We start from the raw sequence: 13839 nt of genomic DNA, 5'->3' as shown, positions 1-13839 counted from the left end.
ACACAAATTTCACTCTTCACTCGTCGTTTTTTTCACCAAAACGTGGGCGAATCTGTCTTTTTCCAGAGACTTAGACAAATTGAAGTATGTCCTTTAAAGGTGCAGGAGAACCATTCAACTGCCCCATTCACTCGAAGGAAAACTGAGGAGGGAAACAAGGAAAACAAAGTGTTTGTTTCTTTTAATCACTGCAACATTTTTTACGCCACAGACGGACAGACAGACTCTAGCTAACTCCACACAGAGACACAGTTTACTGTGTTCAGAGTCTCTCCTCTCAGAAAATATAAAGCTTCAGGAGACAGGAGTCATGATCTTTTACTGGTAAGCCTGAATTCAAGAGATATCTTTCAACTGAATCTGTGTCTCAATATAAAATCACCATGGCAACCTCTGAGGACAGTGGGAGCACAGCTGTTTTCAATCAGCTGATTAGGGACTCCTCTGATATCTGTGGTGTTTTCTGTGAAAGTCCCGCTACAGACTTCTCCAACACTGAATACAGACAATGATTTACAAACCTCTCAGCTGTTTGCACTGGAAATATGTTTCAGACCGTCATGAAACATTCGGCAGTTAATTTCAGTTGATGCTTCTTGCTAACTCCTCACAGGGAGACGATAAAAAAACACTTTTGGACACGACTTGGACAATTTTCTCTTCTCGAGCACAATGCATGATGGTATATATTGCTTGGTTAGTGACCACACACTATTTTGCATGATGCATTGTGGGATGTATAAGTCCACTATATAGGGTTTAATAATTCTCACTATACATTCAGACAGCGCTACAAAATGGTGAACTCAGTATATAGTGGACTATACACATCAGTTCAGACAGAGCAGAGAAGGTCTGCATACATCAGCTGACTGGCATCAGCTGCTCAATATACTCTCATCAGTTCAACAGACCTTATGATGATGATGTTAAACTGCCTGATGTGGAAAAACACAGAAGTCTGTCTGTGTAATTCAGTTGGAGCTGGTTTTGCTGATCTCTGCAGCTTCTTTTCATCTGTGGTCACTAGCGATGCTTCTGCTGGGAACTGCACTTATTGATTAGAATATATAAGATATCTCTCCTCTCTCACTTTATCTTGTTGTCAACACTGAGAAACAGCTGCAGCTCACTCTCTGCTGTGACTGTTAGTCAGTGTCACTGTGGTGCTGATGATAAAACAGCAGAATTACTTCCTCAGCTAAATGCAGCTCAAAATCAAAAGTTTGATCAAGTATGAATGTAACTGCCGACCTGTGTTGCTGAAAACAGTGCACGTCTGTATGAGTGACTACAGAAATGTAATGAGTGTAATAGTATGTCATAAATAGTATGTGTTTCAGAATAATGAGTATCATACACAAAGAACAAACAGACTGAATTTAATCATGTGATGCAACATAGATACCATACCTAACTCAGCCCATCAAAATCAAATCAATAATAAACCATCACCACACCACACATGTTGATTACAAGTAAATACATGGACAAGTATATAGAGACTCAGGATATTTGTTGATAATAATGAAAACACAAATGTATAAATCAAAAACATCTGATTAAAAGATTTCTCATCACAAACACACACGTGTAAAAGAATCATTTAAAGAGTTTTCAGCACACAGTAAGTTACATCAGGATTCAATCAAAGGTTTGCAGTAAATCATACAGAGAGAACACACAGCTTTCCCCCAAACACAAAATGAATATTGATAGTCGCTCCCCACTCAATCTGTTATCAGGATGAGAACAAGAATGCTCTGAGCTACTTTGATTTTAATATTATGAAGCTCAGGCAGGTTACGCAGTCTATGATTTCTCAGCACGTAAACTGTGGCCTAAGCTTTTCTTAATGCGACCAAACACCTGAGACGGTCCTCCGAGCCTGTAGGTCATGTGTTAATTATTGTAACCATGACAACCAAGGTCCGGTACGCCGTGAGCTTTTCTACTGAAAGAGGACCGTTATTTTATTCATGCAACAAACAATGTTGAATAATGCTCCATATATTAACTGTCCACTAAACATGACTGTAGCAAAGTTTATACAGTTTATACATTTTGATAACAGTGAAGTCTTTAGGATTTTGTCTGTGAATAAGAAGAAAAAAAAATTACATGAAATTTACACATTTGCATCACTATGATTTTCCCTGTCATGTGTTTTTAGTACTCAGCTACTTAGCTTCTACTGCTTAGCTTCAGGTGGCATGCATTCATAAGCTAGCTTCACCACAAAATCAATGTAAGATTTCACAAATGGACAGAGTTTCTCCAACTCATCTACGCCCTTATGGCACCACTGCATCAACTGCTCTGAAACATCGAGTGAGCTGTCAAGTAACTTGCACTTTTGCATTTCTTCAAAGGCAGTTTTAGCCTTTTCAAACACGGCACCTCCGCAGTATTTTCCTCCATTTTTAATGACCAACTTGTTGATCTTCTCCAGCAGCTCGGTCACCTGATTATTCTCGGCCTTGTTGTCGAAGGCTTGGTGGTCCACACCAAGCTTGATGTAGTCACTGAGACTTTTATTTCGGGATTGTTCCAAGAACTTCTCAATGTCACGTTTATCTTGACAATGGGTGAACAAGACGATGGTGTGACTTTTTGATTTTTCAAAGACTTTCTTGAAGTTTTCCAGAGTGTCTTCGTCGTCTTTTGAGAACTCGCTCAGGTCCACCACAAACAGGAACACATGAGGACCAGGTTGAATCAACTTGATGCAATTTAGGATTTCTTCCATCACCGACTTATGATCTTTTTTGGTGTGACACAGACCTGGAGTATCAACAATAGCCAGAGTTTTTCCAGCCAGAGCTTCTCCAGAATCACCACCAAGCTTTCTTATCTCCCTCTGGCAGTCTTGTGTCACAGAATTAAAACTCTGATTAACAGGAAAAATATCTTGCCCAAGGATCCTGTTTCCTGATGAACTCTTCCCAACTCCGGTCCTTCCAAAGAGCACAATCCTCACATCTGGTTCTGACTCTGTTGGAAGATTTTAAACAGACATAATTTACATTAGCGTGACATCAGCTATGACCACACACACACACACCTGATTTGTTTGAAAGTGCAATGGACAATTCAATACCAGTCATCATATTTTTTACAAATTTGACCACATCCTGAACTCAAAAATCTATCGTGACCCAAGTAATTCAGTAAAAATCAATTGTAACTGAAAACTATGCTATACTTATAACATTACAGCCATGCAGCCTGGTAAGTGCTGAACTCAAAAAATAATCTATACAAAAGCTTTGTCAGCTAAGCACTAATTCAAAACTAAAAGCAAATTGCCTGTTATTTTTCATCTATCCAACAATTTAGTTTTCTGGTGTGTAATACACATTGCAGTCTCACAAGGGCACGAAAGTGGATATAAACTTTTATTTTCGTTATCGTACATTAGTAATCTAGACGCAGATAGTTCATATATGTCATATATTCAATATGCTGACGATACTGCTCTCTTCATGTCTTATAATTGGAGCCATGGTTACTCTTAATACTAATACTTACTACACCTTAATATGACTTGTTCTCTGATAACAGGATGTCTCTTTTCCTTAGTGAAGCTAAACCCATTCTCTATTGAAACTAAATATGAAGTAGGAAAGACACCTGGGTGTTTACTAATGTGGGGGAGTCTCTCATTACTGTAAAAATGGTACCAATCATCTGGGATGTAAACTATAAATGTATCCTTTGATAAAATTTAAAGATCACTAAATCAAAGGATTCAATTTTTGTCCTGAAAAGCACATTTTCTCAGCCACTGTAAGAGCATGAATTCAAAGGAATTTTGTTAATGCTGCCATCTTCTGGTTTAATATACAGTTACTTCATAATAATTTTTTTTCTTTTGCAAAATAGTGTCTAAATAATCAAATAAGTTAATTTAGTCAAAAATATTAACCAATACAGTTTAGCTGTTAAATGACAAAAGTCAACAAGTGGTCATGTGTGACCATGGAAATATCATAAGCTGCACTAAACACTGACTGCAAATGTTAATTTCTTTTATTTTTTAGATGTCCTTGATTTGTCTGAAAGCTTAGACACAGTGAATATTACATATTTATATATTAATTATATATATATATTTTCTATGTAATTTGTGACACAGGAATTATTGAGCCAGATGATAAAGAACTGTTAAATATTTAAAGTCATCAAGACAAGCAAAAATATATTTGATTAACACACATGCTTAAAAGATGTAGTCAAATATAACACAATGCAACTATGACACATTATATAAATACAAATAAAATTATAGGATGTGAATTTTGTGAAGCAAAAAAAAGGATCATACAACAAACAAGGTCAGTGAGGACTGAAAAAATTACAGAATAAAATCAAACAAACTTAATAGTTGCAGATGAGTGAATACATGTTCAGTAAAATATATAAAAGGCTTAAATTTAATGATTGAGAGCAGGTTTATTTTAAACATCATTGGTGTTAATGATCTATGAAAACAATATAAAAGAGGAGAATAAAGTGTTGCTCTGCTGGTTTATCAAACATTACCCTGAGTTCAATTGCTGAATATGAAATATACTTACCATGTTTGCTGGCCATCTTTGTCTTTTAAGAGCAGTTGAGATGTGATGTCTTGTAGCTGTTCATGGTTGTTGAATTTTTTGTCACTTCATCTTTATCTTTATATTATAAAGTCTGTGCAGCTCCCTCCCCTCAACATGTAATCTGCTACCTAGCCAGTTTGAGCCAACCAGTCACAGATCAGAAACCAAAATGTAGCTGCAAGCAGCAAATCAGGGGCCAAAAGGAGTGCATTGAGCAAAGTACATTTTATGTAGAGTTTGACCAATAGTTCACTCCATATTTTACTTGTAAACTTTAATGTAGTGGTTGGTTTTTACAGTAGATTTTGTGTTTCATATATTACTGGGTTGTCTTAGAGAAAAGCATGTTTGAGGTTAAAAAGTGCAACTTTGGGAATTCATGTTTTTAGCCCAACCTGGCATCAACCTGTTTAGTTGGTGTCCTTTTTAACAGTGAAGTAGAGGGAGTGCATCCAAAAGAAAACGGTAGATGAGAATATAGAGTGGCCCAACATGACCCTGGCTGAGCTTCTAACACAGATGATGTTCTGAGCTGTAGTCATGGGAGATAAGCAGCTGCTTGACAACAGCTGGACATGCCATCAGAAAGGGTTCACTAGTTTATACAAAGCATCATCCAGAACAACTAAAAGCAATAGGCTGGATCGCTCTGCAGTGTAAAGTAAATGCATTGTTTCATCACCAGAGGTGAGGAACCAGAACTGCTGAAAATGAGAAAGGCAGAAAGAGAGAAAGAGTTAGATTAGCAATGTTAGCTGGTTTGCAGCCAGAGGAAGGACCTTTTTGTCTCTGTAGGAGCGCTATGGGCAGAGATGGTCTCAGAAACTGTTCTACAACCCGAAAAACTTTCATGAAGCATCCTGATGCCTGAAGAGCTGAGTGTCCACCAGGGAAAGTGCAAATGGTCCACCAGTGCAAACCTGCTAAAAGACCTAAAAAGGGTCAAAGTAGTAACAACCCTTAATGCCACTTTAGTAGGAACCCTACCTGTCACAGGCTAATGTACAGACAACAGGATAGAGTAACAGGCCAAAGATATTCAGGAATATGGGACAAACAATCTTCATGAACAACAACCTAAAGAGCTGCCAAAGGGGAAGGGCAGGTGAACTGGTTATACACACTGAAGGACTGATGAAATCATGAGAAGCAGGTGTGGATGATATGGGAATGTGAACAGGTAAGCAAGTGAATGTGGCAGTTAGGTGACACGAATTGGTGAGGAAACTCCAAGGGCAACTGGTGGACAAGTGGTCTGGAAAGTTCCTCAGAAATGCAAGTTGCTGGAGACAGGGGTAAAGGTTCAGAGTGAGCAAAAGAAAAACAAGTGAAGCAGTCATTGTGACACTAACCAAGAACGATCATGTCCAACTACGATCCTCTGAATGCATGAAGCAGAATGTGGATCTGTTCTTTTGAACAGGTTTCTATAAACCACTCCATCTTTAAGCAGATGTAAGCACTGAGGTGCTCTCATGCTGCAGTCCTAGCACAGGTGAAGGAAGGACAGGAACAGGTAATTGCATTAGTCTTTATTTGACTTACAATTCCTGATAGAGAATAAAATTCAGCTGCTGGTTCTCAAATGTGTTGTTACCAAAAAATATACAAGGTTTTAAATTATGGAGCGATCAAATGGAAATGCGTAACAAAATTTACTGAGGTCAGCATCAGAGAGAGTTTTGGTGATTTGACTCCATCGATGTGAAGTAGTTCAGGATCCCTGGAGTCGAGCTGGTGGTGTTGGTGTAGTGCAGTCAAGTCAGCAGGTGGTTGATAGAAACCTTTGGATAAATGTTCCTGGCCATGATGGAGGTTATGACGGTAATGGGGAGGAGGCAGGTTGCGCTATAGTAGATCTGGAAAAACCAGAACTGCACTGTTTGGTGCAGCTAGAAGAGGCTATGATGAGTCCAAACATATGAACACTTTTAGCCCAAGATGTTGTCAGGTGAGAATTCACAAAAACTGCTTTGTTTCAACAAACTGAACCCATAAGCCTTATGTCCTGACAATGACTGATCTCAAGATGTTGATGGGTTCTGCCAACCAAGGCCCATGGTGGCCTGAGCAAAGAATAAATCCAGTTGCTGTTATATCCTCATGCTTGGCCTTTCTGCTCTCTTTACCTCCACAATCTCCTCAAACAAGTCATGCAGAGAAGGTCATGCCCCGTCCGTTCGTACAACCTTTCTCTGTGGACGACCAGCGCTCTCTCTACCTTGCGTCTCATCTGCAGCACCGACCTTATGTCTGTCCATCAGTTGTGCATCAAGTTTTGTTCGTGCAAACTGTTTAACATCCTTATCAAAGTAGAGGTCCTTACACCTGGGATCAATGGATTTGTCTATGTTCCATGTTTCAAACATTTTCTCAAATGCATCTGAGCTAGTAGATGCAGAGAGGGAGTCTGTGAACTCCTGCGAGAGTAATAATGCTTTTATCAAGTTAAAACCTTTGTCAATCCACTGTGCCATGAGGCTAAGGATGCCCATCTGGCTAGCATCCAAACTCCATGTATCAGTTGTAAAACTGATTGCAGGGATGTCGTGAGCCAGTAGGTCATGAATGTGTCAGCGCTCTACATTTCAGGGAGACAGATGTCAACTAAATGACGATGACTGAACAGTATGTAGTGCTCCATAAACTCCATCAGGCTTTGAAACATCCACAACAGAGAAATGTTGGTCATCGAAGGTGACGACCTCCATCACCTCGTTAGTGATCCCTTTAGCTTTAACACTGTCTGTGGGGAACTTTTTCACTGTCACAAATATTGTGGTTGTTGCCTGAGACTTGGTGGTGTTGTTGATGGAGCCAGCCTCTAGTGGTCTTTGGAAGAACTGCAGTTTTTAGCACTTCCATGTTGGTTTCATTTCTCAGCCCTGGAATTTCTTGCTTGTAGTGCCTCTCCTTGAAATATCACAGGAACATGCCTACGCATCGCTGATATTTCTCTGAGAAAGTAAAATACCGACACGAACCCATCCCCCTTTTACATTGTGCCAGAGTTGTGTCTGGCCAGTGGCTGTTTTGGGGGGTATTAGCATACCACCTGTTGAACCTTCACCAAATCTGCAGCTGAGTATAGTATTGTTGTCTGAGTCCAAATAACACAACATTTAGCCAACACGAAATGTTGGCTAAATGTTGTGTTATTTGGACTAATAATGGCTAATGGACTAATAATGGCTAACCCTAGCATAAAGATATCCAATTCCAGGGACTCAAGATGGATGGATGAAAACAAGAAGCCTTTAAAAATAATACACCAACATGCATCTGCACATTCTCCTCCCTCAGGGTGTAACTCTACACACCTGTGTTGAAATAACTCAGGAATGAAAGCACCTATTACAACAATAGGACTTGAGACTTTGAGACTTCGGATCTCATTGCTCGGAGCAGTGAACTGATGGGCAGGGCCCCCATCATCACTGATAATAATATTCTGGGAATAGGCGAGGTCTCTCTGGCATGCCTCTCCACAGTTCCTCAGAACAGAGTGACAACACTGCCAAAAATCTCTCTTTGTGTTTCCTCATGTTACCGGAGCAGTTCAGTCGCTGCCAAACTTTAGGATAGCTCAGATAAGGGCTGATTGTCTTACCTCAGAGTGGTGTACGTCTGTTGTCAGGCATACTTTTTAATGATAATGTAGATGTAGACCTATTGGTAACTTATTTGGTAGTGGTAATCACATATTATATTTTTCTCTTTATAACTTATTATTTATTTTTCCTGCTGTTTTGTTGATTTTAATCAGTTGGTTGTTTATCTCTGGCTTTTTAATGAGGGTCTCAGTGACACTGATTAAGGCCTGCAGCTTCTCTTGCTCATGGGCCTATTAATCATTATAATAATAAACTTTATTTGTATAGCACCTTTCATTCACAATTGCAGCTTACTAACTTTTATGAACCAGATCTCATCTACAGTATCATCACATTTATGTAACCTCGTAAATATGTTTGCTGTCAGATGAGAAGCCAAAACCTTCTCTTGTATCTGCTTGTATCTGTCATAGATCAAATAAAACCATAATATCTAATACAATATATAATCTTCCGTAGAGGAAGGTGACAGATTAATTAGCTTCTATTGAATCCGCGCCTGTGTTGATAAGTTTCCTCATAAGTGAGAAACAAGTTCTGCGGTAAACTCCCATCCTGTGTAAAGATGATTTGGAGCAGAGCTGCAGGATGTTGTGCTGCTCAACCTTCAGTCCGCTGTGCAGCTGCAGCACTTCACTTTAAAATAACATCTCACAGCTTTTTCAGGGCCGATGCAAATCAATCATTTGTTTGTTTAGTCAAGCTTCATTCATAATCACATCGTACCATCACAGGCAGACAACACAAATAGATAGAAACATACAGAACACTTATATGTGTTTCTTCAAATACGCAGTATAATACTAATAATAAACAAATACAGTAAAAGCAGAGTCATGATAAATCAAAGATACAATACCAGGATAACTAATTACAATATTTTCAACGGAGTGCTGCAGGTATGACGTACAGGCCAGCCCTGAAGTCAGCTTCACCCTGGTTCACTCCACAAAAAGACAATGGGATTTTTCCATTGTCTTTTGGATTATTACAGAAAAAAGTTTATGATCCCGACAGAATCATAAACTGTTGCGTCGTGCAAAATCAGCAGCAGGTCTTTCCAGTTTTACCCACGTTTATACACAAAGAGAGACTGTTAAAGACCGCGGGCCAGTTCAGGCTCCAATTAAAATCTGGTTTCATGACATGAGTGGGGAAAGTAAGAGGTGATGCAAGTCAGAGACAGTTACAGTCTTTTCTTTTTTCTCACTTCGCACCGACACTTTACCCTCATTTGAACATAAAATGACGAAGGTTGGTCGATTCGAACCTTTCTATTGTATTTCAATATACCGACCTCCTGGCCCATCTGGACCTGTCCTTTCTGAGTCTTTTCACTTGATATGCCATGTTTCATTCAGGACACACTCACAGTCTAGTTACTGATAATGTTTGCTTGGAGGATTTCCTTGTCACTGATCACGAAGTGTGTTCTTTTTACTATTTCTTGTCATTTAGATCTGCAGCCCGCATCATTAACCACAGCACAGCTGTAATTTTACAGTTGTATTTGACCCAGATGTGCTGTCAAACTGTAGTGGAGTGGAGGTCCAGTTACTTAACAAACAGTGCTCCTCTGTATTGGATATTGTGGCTCCTCTTAAAACTGGACAAGCCTCTCCTGTCGAATCCTCACCCTGGGGTGACGAGTCAATCCACAGTTTTAGGCCAAAATGTAGGAAGACAGAGTGTTTATGGAAAACCACCAAACTAAAGGTCCATCAGCTGCTTTTAATCTGTTTGAATGAAACGATGAGGGATGTTAAGACTGCTCCGATCGCCAACCTCATTTCATCTACTAGAAATTCAAAGGTTCTCTTCCAGAATATAAACACCACTGTTTCTCTCACTGCTCCACAAGTGTCCTCTCTAACCATGACTGTAATATCAGCTATAAGATAAATATTCCCCCATCATCAAACCATCATCCTATTGCTGTTTCCTCATGAGTTATAGGCCGATATCCTGGCTGTTCAACAGAAACAGCTCTTCTTAAAGATCCCCTGCAACGAATATCAAGTTTTTAACCCGACATCCATATAGTGCTTTTATACAAGACATATGATGAGTGAAAGAAATCAACGCCATGACTGAGTGTCTCCACCTTAGAACTGCAGTGAACCAATGACAGGCTCATAAACACAGATTCAGACAGCCAGACCTTTTCAGTACAAAGAGAGAGAGTTTGCATTATCAAGAAAAACAAACAACCTTTCTTGTTTTGTTTCACGATATCAATACTTCATTCACTGACATGGTGTTAACAACAGAGATGATAATATGGTGATGTCAGATGTTAGGCCTTGTGGATCTTTAGTTCAGTCGCCTGCCTTCCCACCATCAATCTATCACATTGATAGGAAACAGAGACAAAGGAACCTTCTTTCAATAACAGACCAGCTGTTAGCCTGTCAGACAGATGTATCTGGTCACATCTGTCTGACAGGCTAACAGCCTCGTGGGTCTGAGAATCAACTCCCTGGACACAAGGCAACATGGGATTAAACAACCAAAGTCTCTGTTTTGTAACAAGAAGACTTTATCAGAGGTGCAAACTCTGTTTACCAAATGCATACCACATAATCGGCCGTTCCCCTTCCTCTCTGTCCCTAGATAACAGAATCAAAAATCACAAGCCAAATTCCAATCTTGACCCGAAACCAGCATTTTCCTCTTTTTAAACACGAATCTGAAAAAATGTCAAATGAACTGCCCGACTCTTCCGTGACCCCTGTAATGGTTTTATGTAATTAGTTGAATCCCTGGGTTTCTATCCTATAAAATGGCTGAACTGTAAAACATAAAGCTTAAGGCAGTATCTACCATGTGACCGGACAGGTATTAAACAGGTCGTTTGTTCGCTCTGTGCCCAATGTCAGGGATTGTTTAAAATGTCTGAAATAATAATAATAATAATAATAATAATAATAAAAGTGATAATAAAACAATGAAGTGCAAACACAGACAGAAGTTTATGGTCTCTTGTAGGAGAGTTTTAAATCAGCTGCAGCAGAACACAATGACATCTCTACAACAACACAATGCAAACATTTCATTTGGGCTTTTTGTTTTTGCAACTAAAACAGAAAAATGTTTACACCTGACTTTAAGTTGATGTTGTGGAACAAATGCAGGACACTTCCCTTGGCTCGTTGCAGCTGGAGATGACCGAGCTGAAGCTCATGGTGCAGGTGTTTAGTTAAACGCCGCCCCCTGGTGGTTTCAAGAGAAAATACACAATTCATCTGTGATGGATGAGTGAAGGTCAAGGGTCAAGTTGAGCATCCCCCTCAGACGAATCATTTGAAACTACCATTGTGATGCTGCTGTGGGGAACATAAGCCAGAGATGTAATATTGCCCTGGAGTCACTGAGTTAGCTGTGGGCTACAACTTCAGCCTCGGTTTTTTTTTAGCCTATATTTGTTTACATCTTGTCAAATTGTCCCCATCTACAGATTAGCTCATAGAAGATCCTGTTTGCAGTATACCACTGAATATACAGACAACATCATCGGATTACTGTGATACTGAGGAAAACTTAAAAACAGGAGGATTATTTTTTCTGTGACTTCTAAGCTGATTTATGGAGATCTATTATTGATAAGATGAACCTTTATTGATCCCTCGCAGAGACAAATCTAATTTGACACAGCAGCACAAAAGAATAGCAGCAGGAGGGGAAAATGAGAAATATAAATAGAATCAGAATCTAAAATAAATGAGATAAAATAGATGGACATCAGAGATGTGCCCAGGAAGTTTAAGTCACACTGAATCTAAAAATGTGTGTATTGTGACTGTTTTGACTCAGGAGTGCGACTTTAGACACAACTTGCAGCAGGATGAAGGTGTTTTAAGACGTACCGAGGCCGGTATCACCTTCTGCATTTCAGTCTGAGCTCCGCTCCTCAGAGTCCTAAGTCTTCAGTCTGGATTCTGCACAAGATAACAAAGCTGAGGCATTCAGGTTGTTTTCACACAGCACCGGTTCTTTCAGATGGGAGGGGTGGGATGACAATGACTTATCAATCTACAGGTACTTGTGGATCATCATCATGTCAGACAAATGTCAGCATAACATTCATACACCTGTTCATGTCAACACAGGTTCATAACATGCAGCTGACCTCCTGCAAGTCACCAATATCTATCTATCTATCTATCTATCTATTATCATTAAGAATATTCTTGGGGATTCACTAGAACTATAATATATAACTAAAATATGTTGCTTATAAAAAGTGATTACACACACACACACACACACACGTATGTACATGATCAGGGTGGCACCGCTCTGACCTCATTTGAGCCAGGAGGAAACTTATAATATCAATTGCTATCTAGGCATTAATAACTACAACATTACAAAAGTTATGACACCTGTACTCTTAAGCTTAAAGTTGATCAGTCACGCAAAGATGAAACATAATCATGGAAGATGCTAGAAAATATCCTTCACTGACCTTGATGTAGCTGAAGAAGTAGATTGCTGCCATTCCCCTGAAGCACAAAGTCTAAATTCAGTGTTATAACTAACGTTCAACTTGCTCACTAATTTATTATATTTAACCTCCATCTTTACAGACCACTTTAAAAACCCAACCACACTCTCTCTCTGAGGCCACAATCAACAGTGTCACCATCTGAAAAACATAAGTGCAGGTAGATGAAAGGTGACACAAGATAAATTAGCTTCTTGTCTACCACCCAAGGGACGGCTAGCTTCTCAAAATTAAAACTGAATAACATTCAGTGTTTCCTCCTCTGTCAGTTTCTGAAGTTGAAAACTGACAGAGGTGATCGTGGTTAGCTAACATTAGCAAGGATACACAGCAGGCTACAAGCACCGTTTTATATTAGCTGAACTTAGCAAAGTGTAAGTACAATTTTAAATTAGATAGTAAAGTTAGACAAAACTTTGAGTGGTGAGCTACAGGCGCCATTTTACATGAATTAGTGAAAAAACGCTAGCTAACGATAGCTAACGTTAGCGCATCAGCTGCTACTGAAACAGCATGGTGAAATGGCACATGTAATAATAGTTAGTATTACCCTACAAACTAATGTAAAATTAAGTACATTAGCTAATGTTAGCTAATGTTAACACCTTGTTCATCGACATGTGAAAGGTCGAAGCAGGTAAAAATGGGAAAGCATAAGGATCCGAGCGTCTTTGACAAGGACTGTGATGACCAGACGACCGGGTCAGAGCATCTCCAAGACTGCAGGTCTTGTTGTGTGTTCCCGGTCTGCAGTGGTCGGTACCTGCCAGAAGGACAACCGGTGAACCGGCAGCAGGGTCAACAACGCTCTGATGTACGTTGAAGTGAAGGATAGCCTGTGTTGTCCACAGAAGAGCTACTGCAGCACAAACTGATGAAAAGGTTAATGCTGGTTCTGATAAAGGAGTCACAACACACGGAGCATTGCAGCCGCAGACCCGTCATAGTGCCCATGCTGACCCCTGTCCACCGCCAGAACTGCCTACAAAGGGCACGGGACCATCAGCACTGGACCACAGACCAATGGAAGGAGGTGGCCTGGTCTGATCAATCACATTTTCCTTTACATCATGTGGACGGCCAGGTGCGTGTGCGTCACATACCTGGGGAAGAAATG

At 39.7% G+C, this 13839-nt stretch overlaps 2 protein-coding genes and 1 long non-coding RNA gene across 13 annotated transcripts in view; 1 reads left to right on the top strand and 2 right to left on the bottom strand.

Annotated features, from left to right (window-relative positions):
- Window positions 1–13839, bottom strand: part of LOC111647379 (protein NLRC3-like) — a 99936-nt gene that overhangs the window by 45452 nt on the left and 40645 nt on the right. The window lies entirely within an intron of this gene.
- The window catches only part of LOC147817213 (uncharacterized), a 64454-nt gene that overhangs the window by 29846 nt on the left and 20769 nt on the right, over window positions 1–13839 (top strand). The gene's annotated exons all lie outside the window — the stretch shown is intronic.
- Window positions 1366–4660, bottom strand: LOC111647383 (GTPase IMAP family member 9-like). Its single transcript, XM_023396983.2, has 2 exons — window positions 4581–4660; window positions 1366–2994 (listed from the first exon to the last, which is right to left on the bottom strand). Exons 1-2 carry the CDS (start codon window positions 4594–4596, stop codon window positions 2192–2194), a joined length of 819 nt encoding a protein of 272 aa, XP_023252751.1. The 5' UTR covers window positions 4597–4660; the 3' UTR covers window positions 1366–2191.

The sequence above is a fragment of the Seriola lalandi genome, unplaced genomic scaffold (assembly GCF_002814215.2).
Source record: "Seriola lalandi dorsalis isolate HSWRI2012SDOR001 ecotype SW California unplaced genomic scaffold, Sedor1 jcf7180002054987, whole genome shotgun sequence".
Classification (NCBI taxonomy): Eukaryota; Metazoa; Chordata; class Actinopteri; order Carangiformes; family Carangidae; genus Seriola; species Seriola lalandi.
Note: the sequence above shows the minus strand (reverse complement) of the source record. Positions and strands in the feature narration are given on the sequence as shown.